General features: G+C 30.8%; 1 protein-coding gene and 1 long non-coding RNA gene across 2 annotated transcripts; one reads left to right on the top strand and one right to left on the bottom strand.

Moving 5' to 3' along the window:
* The first annotated feature begins 12,867 nt into the window (after positions 1–12,867).
* Positions 12,868–15,318, top strand: LOC110683096. Its single transcript, XR_002503558.1, has 2 exons — positions 12,868–13,827; positions 15,100–15,318. It is a non-coding gene; the product is annotated as an uncharacterized LOC110683096 (long non-coding RNA).
* A 7,145-nt stretch (positions 15,319–22,463) lies between these two features.
* On the bottom strand, positions 22,464–23,594 carry LOC110682928. The gene is made up of 3 exons (XM_021859279.1): positions 23,202–23,594; positions 22,876–23,107; positions 22,464–22,786 (listed from the first exon to the last, which is right to left on the bottom strand). Exons 1-3 carry the CDS (start codon positions 23,592–23,594, stop codon positions 22,464–22,466), a joined length of 948 nt encoding a protein of 315 aa, XP_021714971.1.
* Between the last annotated feature and the right edge of the window lie 526 nt (positions 23,595–24,120).

Raw genomic sequence — 24,120 nt, 5'->3', positions numbered from 1 at the left:
GGTACATGAGTTGATAAAAATAAAGACCAAAACACTCTTTAACCCAAAAACATACAGAATTCATGGCTCTTTATATTACCATGATTTAAAATTTACTACATTTAGTTTTTATGTATAAAAGAGTACAATAATACCATAGAGATAGAAGGTGTAGCAGAGGGAATAACACATAATCTGCCTTGCCCTTTTGAAAATTTCCTCGAGGCCCACTTCATTTGAAGCATGAAGAGATAATAAGATTAGAGAGATAGATAAAAATCGTCGGAGGAAGCGAATAATGCCAAAGGATCCAAGTTGCCCTATATAGAGTAGGAAAAAAGTCGCGCTCCTCACCAGATAAGGCTGGTGAGAAGCGCAGTTCTTTATTTGAATCATTTCCAGCTCAAATTTCTCCTAGTCCATTACATGGATTAGGAGAGGACAAGAAAACATCAACACCGTCACCAGTACCATCCTCCGAAGGAGATAATACCAATACCTCCATCGTACACACACCCCAGCCAAAAGAGGCTTTGGCCAGGGTGGGACGACGGAGTTAGTTGTACGTGGTGAAGAGGTGTGTGTTAGAGGGTTTCTCCATAGAGGGATTGAGTGAAGATATATAAGGGAGGGAGTCTAAGTCTCCCCCTTGATAGGTCATGACAATGAGAGCAATGTAAAAGAGGGTGACAGGTGACTTATGTAGTGGTGTATAGACACTTTTTGGTTTAAAGTAATACATGAAAAAGCAAAGTGTTGAGAGAAGTGGGGTTTGCTACTTAGCATCTGCATCTTCACAAGCATATGCCATGTCCTATGACAACACCATTCTTCCCCTCAACTTAGCATGTGTACTTTATTTCTATTATTATAATTATTATTATTATCATTACTCCATATTACAAGTACGGAGTATTATAATTTGGTTTTCTCTCTTTTTTTTTTACTAGGAAGAATTACTAGTAAAAATTAACCCCCATCTTATTAAATTAATTACTAGGAAGAATTAGTCCAGGTCCAACATCCATACTATTTTGTTCATTCTAATTTTTTTTTTATCTTCATATATACTGTAACAATTATTAAAACCATTAAAATGAGAAAGTTGGTGGAAGTGAGTCTTATTTTGACTTGATTCTATGCTAGTCATCCTTAAAAATAACTACCATATAAATGATAAAGTTAGTAAAAAGTGGGTTATTTTAAGGATGTCTTCCATAGAATCATGTTACATTAAGAGTCTTTATACGGCGGCGATAGAGAATTTCGTTTAGAGACATTGGTTTTATATTTGTCCAAAGGGAGTAGGATTTTCTTTGTTCACCAAGATTAGGGTGGCATGGTTTTTCAATTCCAATAGATCAATCAAATTAGTTAATTGGTTATGGATATTTGAAGTTTTAATGATATTAGGTTAGAACGAGTTTATTAATTGGATTAGATTCAGTTAAATGACATAATTGGATAATTCTCCGTAAATTATTCAATTTGGTTTTCATCGTACAAATTTTGAGTTTGAATTTGGTCAATTGGGTGCCCAATTCGAGTTGGACTAGTTTTATCAAGTCTATTTATCACTAATAAGGAAAGCTAATAGAGTAAAATTTCATGATGATCAAGTGAAATGGGGACTAGGACAAGAAAGCACAAGATGTGGTCCTATAACTGCAGCATCATATCACTCCATATAAGTAAAACTAATCATCAAATAAGCTAGAGTATATAGAAAAAAAAAACACATTTCATAAACTTTCTGGCTAAATATAAAATTGTATTTAAACCCTTTTCATCAGCATATTTTGCTGTTTTTGTTCCATTGAACAGATTTTCTCATTACTTAAGCATATTTTCTGTCGGAACTTTTATTTATTACTAGTACGAGGGTATATCCTGTTAGTATTTAGTGCATTTCTTGATTACGTAATGACTTATTAATTAACAAAACAGAAAGCCCTTGCATTTTCATTAGAGCTTAGACAGTCCATGTGATATAATATATACTGCTTTCTAAAATGTCAGAAATGGCTCTGTAAATCTTAATTTGATGACTGATGGCCAATCCAAATCCGGCAGATTATGTGCATCTTTCATTCATTTTTTTATATGATAGTACATGTTTTTTTTTTTTTTTTTTTTTTTTTTTTTTTTTTTTTTTTTTTTAAACAGAAAACGCGATCATCTAACCACTTTGTTGCCCTTTGGTTACCACCATGAGTCACCGTCCAGAAGAAGCATCATCATTCCCTACCTTAACTGTTTGAATTTGAAGTTTAAACTGCATTTTTTAATATAGCTTTTGCCATGTTTCATGACTTTTTGTTGCTTTCGTTTGACTCATTTGTAAACTACTCTAGCTAGGTATATTCTATAACTACATATAAACTACAGAATAATTAACGTGCAACCTGTGTGTAACAGGGTTAATTTTGCTATGAAAATGTGTTAGTTCAATAGGATTATTCTCTTTAAAAACAAATGTACTAAGACCATTTTGTACCATCAACTGCGGTACATAAGGTGATTCTGGATGGACCATGGTTCACAATTGAATATTCTAGTTTTTGCTTACTATACGAGACTAGAACAATGTGACAATGGTTACGAAGAAGGGGACACCGGCCACAACTAATTCCGAATAGAGGGAAGTCACACTAGATCCAAAGTCTGATAACAAGAAGAACAAATTATTGGGGATATTACAAGTTAAAGATGCTATACAGACATATTTTAGTGAAATTGTCAAAGAAAAATCTTCAAACATTGAAATTAACAGTTAAAGTAGGTCAAAGTGACCTTTTTTATTTCTTTGCAGTACAAATTGAGTGCAGTACTGACAATTGTGGCACTATAAAGAGGGAAAAAAACAGAATTTGCTAGTACATGCACATTTATTTAACAATTAAGGAAGGAAAACAGGAAGAAGAAAAAAAAAGTTCAAATTTTTTATATGGTAGTAATATATAAATTGAAAAAGAAAAGACAAATATTCAACAAAAATTTCAAAAAAGAAAGAAATATAGCATCTTTAAAAGTTGGGTGAGATATACCTTGGTACCTTAGATGGCATATTACTTGATACCAGTGGAACCTCTCTGCTTATTCCTAATTGTATGCTTTATGAACCAAAAATGTTAAAATTAATCCATCAAAAAATGTTAAGCAAGATTATCTTTGAACCGTCAGCTAAAGGTCATTTTCGATTACACATCTTACAATATACTACTGGTATAAATAAATTACTTCTAGAGTCATTAATTAGTTGCAATAGCAATTTGACAAGGCTTAAAGTAGGACTATATGTGCTCTTTTGGCAAAAGCCAAAGGCCCAAAACGTCATTTTTTTTTCTTTCAAATCGTCACTAATATGAATAATACTTAGGTCCCATTTTTTAGAGCTGCTCTACTCTGTTCTGCTCTGCTGAGCCCTGCTCTGCTCAAATCAAATCTAATCTGTTCTGCTCAAAAGAAATCTGCTCTACTCTGCTCGGCTCTGTTGTACTATGTTCTATTTTTAAATAATAATTAATATTGTATTGATGATAATAATTTATTATTTGAATAATTATAATAATTATTAATATTAAAAATAATTTTAATAATTATTAATATTGATAACAATTAATATTTATTAATCATAATAATAATATTTAATAATTCAAACTATTAAGAATTAATATTTAATAATATTATTATTAATAATTTCTAATAAATATAACAATTCTTTCAAAAAAAATAAATAATAATAATAATAACAATTTCTTTTATAAACATTTGATATTAGAATCACAATGTGTAGAAATATTTTATGTGGGTATTGATTTTTAGTTCATTGAGTTGAATTATTTTTCAAATCTTTCCATACATATTAAAAAAAATTAAAAAAAAGGTTGTTTTTAAGTAGTACTTTGTATATTATTATTATTTTTAGGGTAAAAAATATATGATTAAGACAAATTTATAAGTAAAATCATTATTACTCATTAAATCATTTTATTTTAAAATTTTTGTGAAATTAATATAAGTAAACCGTTGTCTTTTATCTTTCTACTATTAACATATGTTAAATATTGTACACATATATTTATGTTTTCACTCACCTAAATAAATGCACTTAATAATAATAATAATAATAATAATAATAATAATTTCTTCAATAATAATAATAATAATAATTTCTTCAAAAATAATAATAATAATAATAATAATAACAATAACAGTATTAATAATAATGTTGAAATCTGCTCTGCTCGGCTCTGCTATCCTGAAATCTGTTCTGCTCTGGTTTGATGAAATTTAATCTGCTCTATTGTGCCCTGCCTAGAAGCTCAAAAGAACAGGGCCTTAATCGTTCCTAAATACTGTTTTAGAAAGGCTTGCATGACAGGTATTACAGGTGTGTTTTGATTTATGTAAAACTAGATTAGGTCCTGTTTCATGCACGGTTATTGGGACAAAAAAAAAATATGTACTTATATATTTATCAGTGAGAATATATTGTAATATCTCGGTTTCAGTCATTAACTTTTGTGGATATTATGTTTAATTTACCACATAAAAACTTATAGTAGATTGTTGTATTTTTTAAAAATATTTACAAATATTATATTTTGCTATTCTATTTTTCATATTAGTTAGTTAATTGAATGTGAATATAAAAAAAGGTAAATATCATTTCTATTTATATAATAGTTAAATTTTACAAATAATTTTCTTAAATAAATTTTCTATTAAATATTTTTTTAAAAAAAAATACTAAGAACACATCAGAAACTGTTGATTGATATTTTCATAACAATTATTTTTCCATTCTCTCTCATTTTCTGTTACATGGTCGTGAAGAGGTGAAAACAATTTTTAAAATAGTGAAAAATCACACTATATATGGTGGAAAATATTCCATTTTTGTACATTTCCTCCTTCCTCTATACTAACATTGTACATCCATTCTCTATCGCTTTTCTTATAAAGAAACAAATAAAGAAAATTTGTAACTCTGGTCTTCCATGAAAATATGTTTTCTTAAAAAAAAAAATAAAAAAAAAATAAAAAAAAAAAGACATGTTTTATCAAAAATGTGTTACGATAAACCAAACGAACCCTACATAAACGAATAGATTAATTAAGTTGAAGTGGAATTAACATACTTGGATATTATTAATTGTTTCCAGAAAGGAAAATGATGCAAATTATTAGGCTATAATTCTGATTTTGTTAGCAACAATAAGTCTATCTACACGTTAGTTAGTTAGTCACATATAGATAACATCGTCTTCACTGTCATCTTCATCGTAGAAAATGTCCAAATACTCATCACACTGTAAGCATTCAACATGTGGACAATGAAAGATAAATACATCTGCAGGATGAATTTCACCTGTTAATAGAGGCATAAGAGAATCAACTAATCAAATCAGCAAGATTAAAAGACAGATACTCCGTAATATAGATAAAAAGAGACGAATAAACGATTTCAATAACATACCGAAAATATAGGGTGCAGGAGTCAATATACAACAGTGTAAAACTTCATCGGGTGCATGTTTTAGATCAGCGAAAAAGAGTTCTGGAGAAGAATTAGTACCTTAAGCCGAGCAAAAAAGTTAATATGAGTACCCCAACCAACTGATCTTCTAATAACGGTTTGTCCAACAACTTGCACTAACTCATAATCAACACCCTAATATAATTTAGAGGGGAAAACACAAGAAATAAACCAATTAGGATTGATCCATATAAACTATTGTACAATACAAAATAGAGGATAATAATAATAAATAAATAAATAAATAAATAAATAAATAAAAAGAATTGAAATAAATGAAAGAGAATAAGGCCATGTTTGGTAAATGGTTTTTTGGTGGCTTTTTGGTTAGCTTTTGGCTTTTGGCTTTTTTATGAGGTCAAACAGCCAAAAAATGTGTTTGGTAATTGGCTTTTTAGCCGGTGAAAAAGCTGGCTTTTAAGCCAAAATGAAAAAGCTGCTTTGAGTAGCTTTTTTGTTGGCTTTTGGCTTGTTGGCCCATAAATTATCTAATAAACAACCAACTACCAATAATTAATTTACCAAACACTTTTATAAACAGCCAGCTTTAACCGCCAATTTCAAAAGTCATTATAAACAGCCAAACATAAATAAGCCAAGTGAACCAGTCAACAGCCAACCGCCAACAGCCATTTGCCAAACAAGGCCTAAACCTTCTCCTCTTTATAATATGCCAAAGCCAAGGTAACGAAGTCACTTTGATGAGTTGGTGATCTTGTAGTAGTTTCTTTTTTCATGTCCAAATCTTGAGGACTAACGATGGAAGAGATGTCAAATCAATAAGTTAAATAAGAAAGCAAGGCAAAAAATTTATATCTTAGTTGAGTAAATTTCTTAGATGCATCCTTAAGCTTCAATAATATATAATTAAATACGGTGTATACGGGAAAGCAAGTGAGAATATTTTATATACTCATAAAAGTAAAGGGGTCAAGGTTTAAACCTCCAACTTCATAGTCAAAACAAGGCACAAAAATATTATGTCAAGTTATTTTATTATATGCTACTTTAGACAGTAAAATTTCATAACCAATAAATTGATAAGTCCTAATCTGTACACAATTTAGGTGCATATATATCTAAAACTTTTTAGCTCGCTCAACGACCTCAACTTATGTCTTCAAGGCGAACATTGAACTTGAGTTAGAATGAAGCCATACATTGGTCAAGGAATTGATGAATATGTTATTATTCCAATGTTTTGCATAATTGATTATATAATTAAGGGTTTGAAGTTATCCACAAAGTATGTAGAACATATTGTTAATTAGGAAGTTAGGGTGTTGAACTTAATGTCTATAATTTGTACAATTCTATATATGAATTGAAAGTAGGTTTGATTGTCGATTAGATCAAGAAGCCATTGAAAACTCATAAGAGATTTTGGGTATTTTATAAGGTCTACCTTACCTTATGAGCATATGAATTATTGGTTGGGTAGGAATTTGTTGTGAACTATTTATATATGCTAGTGGTGATACTTAACTCTAAATGTTTTTATTATTTAATTTTCTTTCTTTAGTGTGGTTTGATAATTTCAAATCACCCTATATTTGATTGACTCAACTACTTAAAATTCATAGCAACTCATAGTGTACTACCTTCTTTATGGATTGACCTGACTTACCCGAGTTAGGAGGATTTGTTAAATTTGTGTTTATATTATTTTTGTAAGGTGTGCAACTGCCCATCTTAAACAAAATTAACTATTTGGGCCTTTGAGGTCATGGACTTCCATGGAAAATCCACCCCTAGTAGTCTAGTACTAAGCATATAAAAAAATACACAATTATATTTGTAGTTCTCAACTTCTCATTGCATCTGTGTTCAATTGTTCATGGAAGATGTTCTGACTAGTAAAAAACTAAAAATTGCCTTCTTGTTAAGAAAAATATGCAAGTGTTATCAAAGAATAATACTAAGTAATCAAATTGTTGAACTCACGCTTTGCCTTCCTTAGAAGGATGCTGCTTCAATAGAGGGACATTAGATGTAGCTTTGCTCGCCCATCTGAAAGTACAAAAGACACTATATTTCAGTACAAACAAATTTTTTTAACCAATCATGCTACGTTATTGTACTACTTTTCTGCTGCCCTAATTATAGGCTTATAGCTGATGTTGCTACACTTGCTACACTTTTAATTTGATGATATTAATGATAAGCAAAAAAAAAATAAAAAAAATAAAAAAATAAATAAAATGAAAACCAGTGTTAGAGGACCAAGCTTAAGCCGATGGTTGAGGCCCAAAAATATGTTTTATTCAATGGGTTTTCTTCATTCCTAGCGCTTAATATTCCACTTGAAAGTGATGGCGAATGAGATTTGAACACGTGACTCTTGTGTCACGCAAGCTCTGATACAATGTTAAGTGGACCATCTAAATCAAAAGGTTAAGTTGATGGTTGAGTCTAGAGCTATCAATTCACACTACTAGAAATAGGCTAAATTGCGACGGAATACTTACGACGGACATGTTTTTCCGTCGTTAAGGTGGATAATTACGACGGAACAAAATTCGTCGCAATTTAGCGACGAAAAATTACAATTACGAGGCATTTTCCCTCGTAAAATTTACGACGGAAATAAGTTCCGTCGTAATTAAACTTACGACGGAAAATTCCGTCGCAAAGTAATTTGCGACGGAAATAAGTTCCGTCGTAAGTTTATAATTACGACGGAACTTATTTCCGTCGTAAAACTCATTGTCATATTTGAAATTTAATTTTGTATCCTTGACCTAAAAAAAGGGGGAAAGAAACGCAGAGAGAGAAAGAGAAGTAGTGACAGGAGAGAGAGAAAGAGAAGGAGAGAAAAGAAAGAACGCGGCGTTCCTGGTGGTTTCCGGCGACGCCCCAGTGAACGAAAGAGAAGGAGAGAGAAAGAGAGAGGCAATTTTTGGAGTCGTTGCACAGAAGAAAGAGAAGGAGAGAGAAAGAGAGAGGGAAGGAGAAGTCGCCGCACGTTTCTTCCGCCGTCGGTGACCCAAACCACAGCCCTCCGTCACGCAACTGCCGTCGTCAGGTCAATGTACACCTTTTATTTTTGGTTTTTGTTTTTTTGTTTTTTTTCATTCGAATCTGAGTTTTTTTTGCTTTGACCACCACAACCGCAGCCTCTGACCTCCGACCTCCGGCCTCCTCCCTTCCCTCGCCGTGGATGGTTGTCGTTGCCGGCGCCGCGCCAAGGTCTGAGTCATGCCAATTTTTTTTTAATTTTTTTTTTGTTAAATAATAAACCCTTATTTATTTAATTTATTTTTTAAAATATTTTGTAGGATTTGTACAATTAGATTGTTTGATTGTCAAAAAGAAGTGCAGATCTAAAGGTTAGTCACATTACAAACTTTAATATTTTGTATGTATGTTACTTTGGTTTGGTTTTGTTTTACATAACTTAGTTAAGTTAAGTTTTTTCTAATATAATGTGTTTTAGTTTAGTTTTGTTAATTTTTTTTTGTAAGTATGTTAGTTTAGTTTAGTTTATCTTTTTGTAAGTATGTTAGTTTAGTTAAGTTTTTTTTTTTTTTAATATAATGTGGTTTAATTTAGCTTAGTTTTACTAAAGTATATTAGATTAGTTTAATATTATGAAACTTTAGTTTAGTTTATTTTAATATAATGTGGTTTAATTTAGTTTAGTTTTACTAAAGAATATTAGATTAGTTTAATATTATGAAACTTTAGGTATGTTTTGTTTGTTTTGTTTAATATGATGTATGTTAGATTACTTTAGTTTATTATAATCTAGTTTAATTTTGTTTAGTTTAATATAATGTTTCATACTTAAGTTTAATTTTTTATAATGCATGTTACTATATTTAATATTATGATATGTTAGTTTAGTTTGGTTTTGTTTGGTTTGATTTGTTTATATTAATGTTATGGTTTTATGATATGTTTGTTTATGTTAAGTTTAATTATGATATATTTGTATAATTTTTTGTATGTTAGTTTAGTTTTAATATTTTTTAAAAAATCATTTGCATAATCATATGCCTAGATACCCGTTCAAGGCATACACATTAGGAGTATGTCTTGAATAGTCCCCGGTTGGGACTGTCCTTGTACGTTTATTCTCACTTAGGTGGTGAATGTATTCCTTTGTTTTAATTCTAAGGAAGATCCTTGCTTGTCATTTCTCTATAATGTTCTCTAGGTACATATATAGGTGTTTCTAATCGCCTATATTGTGTACTCGGGGAACTGTAGGGAGATGCTGCCGGATTTTCCATAGAATTGAAATTCTGGCATACATTCACTAGTGAGATTGAACGTACAAGGATGGGTTAGGTTGGAGTGATAAGGACCCTTGGAAATCATTTCTCTTCTCATTTGCATTTCCATAACAGTTTGATCTATAATGAATATGTATTGTGCTTTATGACTAATGTGATTAATGGCATATGTGTTAGTTGTGTAGAACTTGTAATCATGAAACGAAAAGAACGTAGCTGGATGTACGAAAGGAAGGTTGGGAATTCTATTAATCCTGAGTTCTTGAAGGGGGTAGATGAATTCCTTAAATATGTGGAAGATCATCCCGAGAGTAGTAACCCGAATGAAGTTAGGTGTCCATGTTTTAAATGCAAAAACAAACGTCTCTGGGATCCAGATACGGTCAAACTTCATTTGTATCGCAACGGTTTTTTACCTAATTACTACGAGTGGATGTGTTATGGGGAAGGGTTTCCAGGAACTCGTAGAAGGGAGTCAAATGAATATCGTGAAATGGTTTTGGATGCCTTTGGTCAGTCTCAAGATCAAGGCCATTCCGAAGAGCCACCTGTTTCATTAGAGGAGGAGCCTAATGCACAAGCCAAGCCATTTTTTTGATTTGTTAAGGGCTTCTAAACAACCGTTATACGAAGGGAGTTCATTGTCTGTGTTAGAGATGGCTTCTAGAATCACTAGCCTAAAGTGTGAGTATAATTTGCCGCACAGATGTGTTGATGGATTTGCTTCTTTGGTTAATAAAGCGATTCCTAACAACAACCACATGGCCGTTTTTTGTCGATTTATCATTAAAAAAATTCAGGTTTGAAAATGCAGAAAATTACAAAAATTTGTTTTGGGCTGGAAATACAATTTGCGACGGAATATTTCATTGTAATTTACATATTTGCGACGGAATTTTCCCTCGCAAAATATAATTTGCGACGGAATTTTCCCTCGCAAAATATAATTTACGACGGAATTTTCCGTCGTAAAAATATACATTGCGACGGAATTTTCCGTCGTAAATTATAACTTGCGACGGAAAATTCCGTCGTAAATTATATTTTGCGAGGGAATTTTCCATCGTAAATTATATTTTGCGAGGGAAAATTCCGTCACAAATTATATTTTGCGAGGGAAAATTCCGTCGCAAATTATATTTTGCGAGGGAAAATTCCGTCGTAATCTAGCTTTGCGACGGAACTTTTTCCGTCGGAAGTTTGTGACGGAACTTCATCAAAGGTCAATTCCAAGTCCGACGATATTATTTCCGTCGTAAAATGGCCATTTTCCTACAAAGGGTTTTCCGCCAACCATTTACGACGGAATTCCGTCGTAAACCAACTTTACGACGGAATTTACATAGTTTACGACGAACTTTTTCCGTCGCAATTTTGTTGTTTTCTTGTAGTGTCAGGTATTCAAGTCGGGTTCAGGTCGGTTTAAATCGGGTCTCGGGTCAAATCAAGATCAGGTTGTGTCGGGTCAATCTAGCCTCAGATCAGATTCAGGTTTTGGTCGGGTCAATTTCGATTCATGTTATTCCGGATAGTTCATCCTTTCGGTTGTAGGTCGGGTCCGATTCGTGTCAAATTCATAACGAGTTCAATTTCAAGTTCGGGTTGTATTGAGTCGGGTTGGTAGGGTTAATAGATGGTACATTCGGGTTCGGGTCAAGGTTGGGTCAGATAATTGTTTGGTCGGATAATCTTAAAGTTGGATCATTCTTGGTTTTGGTTCAAGTTCAATTCGAATAAATTCGATGTGGTCAAGTTAATTTATTTAATTTAATTACTAACATAATTTGTTCAAGCATTATCAAGATTTTATTACACCTATATACGAAGTAATAAAGAACAAAAGGTATATAAAATTTTATTAAACCGTCCATGCATGACTCGTTTCAATAACAGGTTGTAGTGGGTTATAAAAGTTTTCAGGTTCTAATAGGGTCGGGTACTAGTTCGGGTTTGGATTGGTCAGAGTAAATCGGTTGACGGTTACTATCGGGTTGGGTGCAGGTTCGAATTCAGGTCATAAAGTGTTGAATCAAATTAGTTGTCGGTTAACATCAGGTTAGTTCAGGTCGGGTTACAGGTCACTAGTTTTAGTTTTACCCCATTGTTCGGGTACAGGTCAGGTTCAGATCATTATCGGTTCAAGTCGGGTTCTCGGGTCGGGTCAATTTTTGACAGCTCTAGTTGAGGCCCAGAAATATGTTTAATAATCTATCAAAATATATTTTATAATCTATCACCTAGTAAGTTCATAATAAATATTATCATCATTTGATCATATACATCAGATTATTAGTTGTGTTAGAAATATTACTTTGAAGAAGATGGAGAAGAATTGGGTTGTTGGCCTTGCTGCGAATGCCCATAAAATTCCTCCCTACAATAATTATATCAAATTAGACAGGTTAAATCGACAAATAATGAATAATTAGCAACATCAATTCAATGAGATTAATACTCGTACCATATATCCATGTCACTATCACTATCATTCTCGTTCTTTGCCATGTCTGAGGCCGATGACGAGGGGTATGTTGGGCACTTGGGGGTGTAAGCTCTGTTTCTTTAGGGGGTCTTTTACCTTCGGTAAAGTTTACCCACAATCATAATATTGATAGGGATTAATGGGAGAAATAGGAAATATTTAAGGGAATTTGGAACTGTTTTTGTCGGTTTTCTTTCCTTCCATAATATAAATCAAGCCGAAAGTGCTAAGCCCAAATATTTTTTTTTTTTTTAATTTTATTTATATCGAATTAAAAACAATTTAGTTTGGTTGGGAACGAATTAGAACTAGAGCATATCCGTGCATTGCACGGGATACATTATATGTGTAATACCCGAGATTTTAAAACTTAATTTATTATACTCTAATTTTATTTTATTAGCTTAATTAAAGTTTAATTTATATTTTACCAAGCATGACTATTTTAGTCTTAATCTTATTTTATGATTATATTATTTCAGAAGCTAATTATACGAAGCAAAGTAATTATTTTAAAATGTATTTCGGGTTAATAAGTCATATTTTTATGTTTTGTCAAATATTGAAAGATTTGCATCAGGATCTTTATTTTTACCCGAGATAGTGAAATGACCATTATGTCCTTGCTCGCAAAAGACAAAGCTTGCCTCTTCATTTCACTTCCTATCTTCACGGCTAAGCAATGAACTAGCTTAGTCTAGTTTTGCTTTCTTGCTATTTGTTGCTTAAAATTTTATGATTATCTTTAGCAAACTTGGTCATTATCCTTTCTTTCTTCCTAGCAGCAAGTATAAGAATAGCCATAAAGTTCGACGGCTAAATTAAAAAACATCACTAATAGCTTTATCACAACCACCGCCACCCCTACTTGTTCAAGGCGGTGCCACCCCTCCCTTGCCGTTGACAAGTCACCCCGACGCGGCCTCTGATTGCAGCCCACTCTTCTTCTTTCTCCATGTTCGTGATATATATGTTCTGTTCTTACCGAGACACAAGTGGTCTTTTAAAACCAAGTTCTTGAATTGAACCTACTTCTTTTCAATATCACCAAAGTGAGTTTACTTTGTTACTTTTAATTTTGGTTATGACTCTTATGAGAATGATTTCATACTTTGTATTTCACTATTACTTTTCCTTGATAATAATAACATGAGTAGTACCTATGTTATGCTATTTTATACTTGTTTATTTTCTAAAATAATCACTTGACATAAGAAATGATTTTACTGTATTTCGTATGATAAATCCTCTAAAATGAGTCTTATTAATGCTTTCATACTTAAATTATTAAAGAGATTAGAGTTTTCAATTCATTTACTCTACTAATATGAATAGTAGTATGTAGTATCTATTTTATAAGTAGTTCTTGTTTTACTCTGAATTATGTAACAGTTGTTTTATTCTATGAAAATAAGTTAATATTTGTTTTTATCAAAGATTTTGAATTAAGGAAGTTACTAATGAGTATTTATTATTATTGGGTATGATCAAATGAGTCATGACAATGAGGAACTAATGACGGAGGTTGAGAGTTCGAATAATGATTATTGGAGAATGAGTGAGATGATTAAAGATGATCAAATTAGGTAATCATTATGTCTAGCAATTGTGTTTAGTCTCGTATATGTAACTATGATGTTTAGCAACTGTGTCTAGTCCCGTATGTGTGGCAATTATGTTTGGTAATCATGAATGCACCTGTGTAATCATGACATGTTTGACAACTTAAATGGCCTGTTACTACATCATATGTAAGCCTATATGATATGTTTGACGTGTTATGATTTAAAAGTGTGTTATGTGTAAATGACATGACATGACCTTTTATATCCTTGTATATATTTTTAATGACTTATGATATGATAAACATGTTTATTAATGTATTTCAGTCTTCTGATTTATATGAATGATTTTATATATGTACAATTTATTGATTTGTGGATCTCTCGAAAGTATGTTAATAATCTACGAATAAATTGTTAAAAGGTACACAACATGATAAATGAAAGTGAAAGCCCTAGTTCGTCTGGCAGTATATGTTATGTTTCGGTCATGCAATGCATGTACCCATGGGGCACCAGCCCAACTATGTGGAGCACCTGCTCTATGTTATGGGCACCGGCCCATCGCGGAAGACGTTCCGCCATGTCATACTGTCCAGCGACTAGCATGTCCACCAAAAAGATTACGAATACATGAATTTTATTAAAGGACTTAAGAAAACTCACAAGGATACTCTATTGATGAGTTTTACGATGTACTGATATGTACGATAGTTCATAAAGATATCTTTATATCATACAAGGTGATAAGAATGCTATGAACGACATGTATTTCTAGTTATTTTATTAATTTATAAAATATGTGTAAGTGAGCTGTTATGTTAAGCCCCTGTTAAATGTTTAATGTAATGATTATTTTATTCAATTAAGTGTTATGAATTAATGATTACGATATGTGTCAATGTGCTATGAATTTTTATGAAATGTAAAGTTGTTCTGAAATGATTTAAAATGATACGATAGATGAAACTTTTGTCGGCATTGGAAAGTGAACTGAACGTTGAAAAGAAAGTATGTTAATGAAAGGGGGAAACATTCCCACACGAATGAAAGTTATGTTACGTCCAAAACATGTACTTACCTATGATCTTACATAAAGGGAATGATCCTTGCCAACACAGCTTTTAAAATTAATGATGTTAGATTATTTCTGAACAACTATGTATGTTTGATATATGCTCAAATGATTTTGAAAGAAAAACTGTTTTACAGGCTAGAGTAATGTTACTGAGTTTTCAACTCATTTTTGGATTTTCCTGTGTTTTCTCTGTTTTCTATTTTTATGGATAATTACAGGGATAATGATGACAGAGCTGAAGTTAATCTAAAGCAAAGGGATTAAAGGAATTTATTTAGTTCAGGGATTATGGAATCAAGGCTTATGTATTAGGGATCATCGAGAGCTGAGATATATTGATTATTTTATTACAGTAAGGAAGACTGGAGTTGTATTTTTTTTATTGAATATTCTCATTAAGGAGTATGTTTATTTGTGGGCCTATAACCCACAGGTGGCTATGAGATTATCTATATATAATTGATTCCGCTTAGTATGATGAGTAAAGAATGGTTTATCTATGGTTAATTAATTCCGCTGCGAATGACGAGTTATATACGATCTGGTGACGCCGATTAAAAGTCGGGGCGTTACAATATGCGAAACAAATCTATTTAAAGTGAAATATTGGTGGTTATTGCTTATTGGTATACCTTGAAAAAAAATTACAAAAAATAAAATAAAAAAATAGTGGGATGGGTAGGGTAGTTATGGGTGTTTTAAAAAAAAAATTTTAAAAAAAAATTTAAAAAAGTGTGATTAATAGAATTTTAGGATTGGGAATTTGGGTGATTGTGGTGAATTGACTCTACAATTATAATATAGATTTCAATGGCATCAAAACAAATGATAATTTCACATACTCATAAATCTCGAACTGAGATTTTTTTTTTTGCTGAACTTAAATTATTTTTACTGAACTTAAATTATTTTTGCTTAACTTTATTTTTTTGCTGATTTTCTATTATAATTCTTCTTTAAGAAAACTGAATTTTACTAAACTCAACTTATTTTTGCTAAACTGAAAATAATTTTACTGAACTGAATTTATTTTTACTGAACTGAATTATTTTTTACTTAATATTATTTTTTATAAGGTGAATAGAACAGGACCTAACAGAGTTATATACTTTCCAAAAAAAAAAAATAAAGGAAAAAAGTTCTATACTTTCAATGTAATCCGTCAAAACAAGTAAACAATAACAAATTAATCAATTAGATAAGTATCCAATAATATAATAAATCAGTAATTTTAAATTAATTACCCTACAAATTATGCTCGAATTACTCACTTCAATCCAATCATCCAAGTAATCCAACAATAATTGAACAAAGCCTATCAATTTAATACTTAAATCATAAGTAATTAAACATTAAAGGGTTGTGCAATAGATTAGCAACCAATTTTGATTCAATTATCAAATAAGGCTCGAAAAAACACATAAATAATTTTAGGGATATATGATTCAATTATCAAATTAGGCTCATAAATTTCTTTTCATAATCTATCTTAAAATTCAGAGGCAAAAGTTAAGATTTTCGAACCCTAAACTTATTGCACTGACAATTAAATTAAATTAATCCTAGATTGTGAAATTGATATGATTATTACAAAAAGAGACAACAACTTACCTCAGACGCTGCATCAATGGGAAACCTAACGTGAAGTGCACTTCAATGGAGAACTGAGAGGAGGGAAGACTATGCAATCATCCGTTTTATATTTCTTGTTTTTGACAAGCAATTCACTGGGTTGGAGCCCTATTAATAAAAGTCCTAAGCCGTCCCAATTATATATGGGTTAGTTACATCAGTTAAATAAATATATTGAGGATATATTTACTTAGCATAATTTATGCAAGGACATCTTTTTGGCAGTTTTCTAATCCTATCACAATAGGGTTTGCTTCGTTGTTTTATTTATTTTACGTGACGCTTGAATTAAAAATTCCAAACCTTATTCACTAATTTGCTTATGTGACAATATAAATTTTTGATTCAAAAAAAGAAATGACAAATCTCGTTTTTTTATTGATCAAAATAAGTCTTTTGTCTATGCATTTATTTAATATACTCGTTCTGTTTAAAATGTTAGTCTCATTTATAATCGGTTAACTATTAAAAATTATGGGAAATCAGTCATATAAGATTAAGTTTTATTCGTCTTGATGAGTACATTATTAAAATCAAACTTTTATAGTATTTGTTAGGAAGGGATTAAAGATACGTAGAATTTTCCATCAAAAATTTGCATCCATATGAGTAAAAAGATATTATTTAGTTTTTTTTTAATTATTCTCTATTCGTAAAATTAAACTTTTACAATATTTTCTAGAGAGAGATTAAAGATATTTGCGATTAAAAATTTGCATGTAAAAAAAGATAATTATTACTTAGTTTTTTTTTTTTTTAGAAAAGATAATTATTGGTTTTCAAAAGTAATTTAAATTTTAATTATTCAATATATGTGTCAAAATTCTTAAATCCTATTCGTCACTTTTGCTTAGGTGGCGAGTAAATTTTTTAATTCTAAAATAAATTATTAATCTAATTTTTCATTGGTCGAAATAATACATTTTCTTATGTGGCGCGCCAAATGCTCCCGAAAAATGCCTACTTTATTTATATATATATTAGATTTATAGAAGAACACTTATTATGAGAATTAAGCCTTGTGTTTGATTTAATTTAGCATGGTATTTATCTTTTTGGTAGGTCTTTATACAGTACTATCTAATTACAGGTTCTTAACGGGACGGGTTATGTCTTACAAATTACAAGAACTAGAGCATATCCGTGCTTTGCACGGGATACATTGTATGTGAAAGAAATCTATTTAAAGTGAAATGTTGGTGGTTATTGCTTATTGGTATTCGTTGAAAAAAAATTACAAAAAACAATCAAAAAATAGTGGGATGGGTAGGGTAGTTATGGGTGTTTAAAAAAAAAAATTTAAAAAAAGTGTGATCAATAGAATTTTAGGATTGAAAAAAAAAAAAAAAAAAAAAAAAAAAACTCTAAATGCATGAGAGTTGTGGAATGAAGGTTTTGGAGGCTCCTCATTCACTTACTCTACAATTATAATATAGATATATCGGTTAGAAAAATCCTAAACTGAATTAATATGGTTTTGTTTAATTTTGGTTGTAAATAAAACGGTAAACCAAACTTTTACCCGCCCCTAGATATGAGTTTGCTACTTTGGTAGTTTGGTGAAGTTAGGGAAGCTAATTGAGCAGAGCAATCCGTAGCAACTCAAACTCGACTCGAGTTGCCTTGTGCTTGCTCGAATCAGCTTAAAAATTGACAAGTGTACAAAAAATCAATATCGTTATGCTCTTGTATCTTCACAAACAAAATTTTACCTTGACACTATATAAACAAGCTGTGAGACACACGCAAATTAATATGCATGACTCGATTCTTTTTTTTTTCCCTAAAATATTATCTACCTTATTCTAATAAAAAAAAAATATTAGTGGGCTTATAAATTGATAAAATCATAGAGGTTAAAAGTAAGATATGAGTACATTATAATGTTCATGCAAAATATGATTTCCCTCAAAAAAATAAATTAAAAGGTGGTAGGTTTTTTTGTTTTTGTTTTTTTTTTTTTTTTTTAAAAAAAAATGGTAGTTATATTTTTTAAATTATGGTAGTTTTCTTTTGAAAATTATAAAAGAAGAAAGAGGTATTTTGGAAAAGTGAAATTTATCACCCAAAATCCCCTTTCACTTTATATATTACTATAGATTTAAATTGATACATTTTAATATGAAAACTTTATAATCATATAATGACAAGAAAATATACCCCCCCCCACCCCTCACCCCTTCTTTTATTTTTTATTTTTTTTTGGCCTCGTAGTATAAATAACTTTACAATATTAATTTTTGGCTGGACGAAAAAGTGATGAGAGAAAAAATGGTTGGGTTAATGGGTTGATTGTGAGAGTAAAGTTAAGGACCCAATGTCCAAAAATAGAATAGGGTGAAATTAAGGGTGTGTTCTATTCACCTGATTTTCACTGATCTGAACTTATTTGAACTTATCTAAACTTACCTGAACTTATCTGAACTTATCTGAACTTATTAGACCTTGTTAAAACTTATTTTAGTTGTAATTTGTACTTGGGTAACCCTTATCAGAACTTATTAAACCTGATCTGAACTTATCTGAACTTAACTGAACTTATCTGAACTTATTACACCTGATATAAGTGATAATAAGGTGAACAGAACAGACCCTAAATGGATAGACTAAGGGTGTGTTTTATTCACCTGATTTTTACTTAACCGAACTTAACTGAACTTATCTGAACTTATCAACCCTTATCTGAACTTATCTGAACTTATTACACCTTATTAACACTTATTTTCACTTATTTGACCTTATTAAACCTTATTAACACTTATAAGACTTTAGTAGACATTATTTGTCATTCTTGAAACATATTGAGTAACATATTGGTAATATGAGTATATATATAACAATATATTAAAATAAAAGAAATAAAATATGAAAATATTAGTATTTTGATAATTTCAAATATTAAAAAAAAATAAACACTGAAACAAGTAAAAGTGTATGTTGCAATAACACCAAATAAAATTTTAATCTTTTAATGCTTCATCATCATTGTAACACCCCAATAATTCTCCCTTTTCCAAACCACTTACTTTAAATAAAAATAGAGGAGAACCATTGGCATGTTACCGCCACGTGTTAAAATGTTAAGGCTTTATCAAAGTATTGCAGCGGAAATCCAACTTAAATATTAAAATAATATAATTTAGAAAACCAATAAGTCAAAGCTTACAAATTGGAACCATAAAGGCCCTTATTAAAACCAAACCAATATTCCAAAATCCCAAAACATAATTAAAATAGTAAAACATAAATAAGTTCAACACAGAGAACGAATACTCTCAATCACACCAATCCCTTGACAATGCGTATGTCAAATCTCCGAACTTCACATCATCAAGCTAACCTGTGCAATACTGCTCCCCAATAATACAAGTGTAATAATTGGATCATCACAGGGTCATTGAAAGGCGAAGGCCATGACCAAAAGAAAACACACAAAAGCACGCAATCAGCAAAGCTGAGTACATACAAGCTACAACGTACCAAGCCTAGCATGCTCAACTAATTAAAGTAAATAAACATACAACACAAATTCATTAATCAAGACTCCACACTTAAACAATTCAATCGACTCAACATACTTGCTAATCAATTCCAAACACTTGACTCTTTATATTTAATTTAATTAATTTAGTTGGAGTAAGCAATAGACGAGGTTGTCCAATCCACCAAATCATTTTGGTCCCAAATGACCATTTAAAATAAAAGTTTAGCGCGATGCAAGAATGGGCGCGACTCCATTCTCACAAAGTTAGTCTAGGATCCCATCTAACTTTCATTATAAAATAAAAATGTAAATACCAAAAGAAAAGAGGACATGTTGATCAAACAAGCCTCGAAAAGCCACGGGCTACCACCGTGTACCCCAACCCATAATTGTCATACTCTAGAAGTGCACGCTTTCCAGAGTTTTATTGCTCATCCATGTTTCACTTTACGTGATTACAATTTTAATTAATAGTCGAATCATTCAAGAAGACCATACATTACAATCATACATCAATTCACTTTTAATCTTATTTAGGACAATGGTGATCACATCACAAGTTGACCTTTAATTCCATTAAACTTCCAAATTATTCAAAATTGTTGAACATAGTCAACCCACCTAGCCATTTCGGCTTAATCCACTTTTACTCAACATACTAACAAGTCATGCTCGAGTAATAAAATAAATAACAACCTTGTGGAATAATTAATAAATTCACTCCACTTAAACCATTCAATTTCAATCCTTTAATAATCCAAATGTGGTTAACAAACCGGTCCAATAAAAATATGCTTGTATCAACATTCCATACAAACAATTAATCCAATATAATTCAACATGTTTGCATCCATAATTTCATACAAACATAATCAATTCACCAAAACATGTCTCATAAACATAAGCACATGAATTAATTAAATGTATAACCAAACAATTTTCATCCAAGTGTTCTCTAATCATGAAACTAAGTTCTTTTCTTTGGTACCTAAACATGATACTACTTACAACGAAGTAGACATGTACGTACCTCGTATAAACAATCCTTTGTGCCACTTTTAATCACTTAAAAGTCTCCTGAGAAATAATCACTTCCTAGAAAACAAGCAACAATAATAAATTAATACTTAACCAAATTTCCAGCAATATAATTTAGATTAAAACTCCTTAAAAATTCATTAAAAACATGTTTTTATGGTTAATTATGCATTAGAAATACAATAGGAACAAAAGCCCCAATTTAATTAGTCATAAGAACCCTAAAATCCCAATTTAAATAAATTGAAACCCTAGGTTTTTAAACTTATAAAATCTGAAAATTATAACAACAATTATAATCTGAAATTATTAGTTTAAAACATAAAAACATGATTTTGATACTAAAAATATAAACTTTATACTATAAAATCAAAACCCAAAACTAATCATAAACATTAAGCATAAAAAAAACTTCGTTAAAAATCAAAAACTGCCCGAAAATCATATTTAGAGGCTGAATTTGGCCACGAGAGGGTGGTGCTCACTACCAAAGGTACCAAAAGTAGTGAGTCATTCTTAAAACATTGTTTTCACATGGAAAATACTACTTTTTTGTCAAAATCGGATGAGTTCAGAACCTGATCGGGATTAAAACGGGATTAATATTAACGAACCAAAATCTAAACATTAAAACACGAATTTACGTGTTCAAAATAATCTGGAATTAAGTTAAACTAATTAGTAGTATAATCACCAAAATTTCGAAACATCATTACTATAAAAGCCCTAAATCGATTGTTCATAAAAACCCTAAAATCATGATTTTCAATGATTAAAAACCCTAGGTTATTAAATTTACAAAATCTGAAAATTATAACATTTATAAAATCTGAAATTATAAAGTTTAATCATCAAAATACAATTTGATACTAATTAAATTAATTTCAAACAACAAAATCAAAACTCATAATCAATAATTATAATTACACAAATTAATAAAATAAAGGAGAAAGAAAATAAGACTAACCTTTTGTGTGGGGAAATTTTTGGGGATGTATGGGGTATTTATAGGAGAGAGGGTAGTAGGGTAAGTAGGGATATTGGGCCTCGTTAAATTAATGGGTCAATTAAGAAAGTAAACTGGGTTTAGTTTATTTGTTGGACATAAATTATAGAAGGAAGGTTCATAAAAAGTTCTTTGTAATAAAATCGTTTATCAACCCCAAAAATAATTTGAAAGTTTTGAAATTAAATTCCGGAAAAATACAAATAAATATTATTTATAATATATAATTTTATTTATAATATATTTAAAAATATGGGGGATTACAATCATCATCATTCTCATCATCTCCTTCTTCTGTATCATCCTCTACGACACCTCCAACCGACTTCCATATATCTTTTGTTATTTTATCCCGAATACGGTTCATAGCTTTTTTCCTTTGGATATCATACAAATTATAATCTACTCTAGTCTCCATTTCTTCAACCTCTTAATATTGGTATCCCTAATTCGTATAGACGGATAAAGTTGTGAAGTGTAAATGTTGCAACAATGATAGACAATTGAAATGCTTCATCCATCGGTGGCATCATCTTTAAGATTTTCCATTTTTTCTTTAATACGCCGAAACATCTTTCAATTGTTGAACGTAAAGAGGAATGTCGATAGTTATAATGCTCTAAGTTTCCAATAGGTGGACCCCTTTCTTCAAAATCTGGAAAATGATACCTCAAGTCTTTGCCCATATGCGGGCTTAGATATCCAAGAGTATTTGGATATGCTGAGTCAACTAAAAAGTATTTTCCTATTCATTCAGAAGAAAATATTAGTATACACTAAAAATAAGGTAGCATATTTATCTAAGTAACAACAAATTTAAACTTTAAATAGTACCTGAAGGTGGATGGGGGAATTTCTTGGTTACATCACCTAAACAATGTGTCCAGACTCTCGTGTCATGTGCACTTCCTTCGAATCCCACATTAAGAAAAGTAAATAACATGTTAAACAAACATGCAACCATGATATTCCATGTTTTGTTTCCTTTACGTCCTCTATATGGCTTACCACCAACATCATCAACAACTGCTTCTATATGGGTACCATCTAAAGCTCCGACACAATTCTAAGAATGATTTTTTGAAAATTAATATTAGAATGAAAAAATGTAGCATGTTAGGATAAACATTTTTACTAACTAAATACATTAGAATTGTTACCTTGAAAAATGGCCAATATAATGAATTGTTTTTAATTTCTGGTGGTGATTCATTGAAACTCTGATATGGTCGAATAATATCACAAGATAATGAAACCAAAGCTTTCAATACTGCTCTGAAGTAGATAGAAATGGTTGATATCGAATGTTGAAATCTCTCCGCAACATCACGATATGAATCAGCTTTAGCCATCATGAATAGACGTATGCCGACTTGCTCTTCCACGTATATAAATCGACCATCAGATAATAGTTCTTTCCATCTTAATACATCAACAAGCTTTATGAAGATATCTTTATCAACCCTTAGTTGCTCTTTACACAAATTAGGATGTCCAGTCAATAACCTATGTATCCACTCACTTCCAGGTTCACCCCCTACATGTAGAGGCATTCGTTCTATTTGAGTAAGTAATCTCTTCAACTCGTGCAAGCCAATATATTGACAGGGTAAAGTCGTATCTCCTAATCAAAAGTAATTCCTAAATCCTCTAACTAATGTAGATAGGGAAGTAGGGTCGAATCCACAGAGAAACGAGTCTTTCTATTCCTAATTAATTAATATAATCTAGATTATAAAGTAACCAAAATATTATAATCGAAGGGAACTAAACTACTAAGAGTAAAAGTGGGAAAGAATAAAAGTAGGAGGAGAAACAATAAATAAAAGCCTAGGGCATAGGTTCACCAATAAATAATATTCCAGGGTAAAACATAATAATCAATCATCAATGCATACATTAATCAGATCATAAAGGGCTTTCGCTACGTATTACAATCACACAATTAATTTACCGGTATCAAATCTCATCTCTCGAATCTCAACTTAACCATTTGTAAATTAACCTGCCTATTGAAACTAGACCTAAACATCAATTCTCATCTGTCGAATCTCGAATCAATATTGTTAAACTCATGCA

The sequence above is a fragment of the Chenopodium quinoa genome, unplaced genomic scaffold (assembly GCF_001683475.1).
Source record: "Chenopodium quinoa cultivar QQ74 unplaced genomic scaffold, ASM168347v1, whole genome shotgun sequence".
Classification (NCBI taxonomy): Eukaryota; Viridiplantae; Streptophyta; class Magnoliopsida; order Caryophyllales; family Amaranthaceae; genus Chenopodium; species Chenopodium quinoa.
The sequence above is the reverse complement of the archived record's forward strand: the minus strand, read 5'-3'. Positions and strand labels throughout refer to the sequence as shown.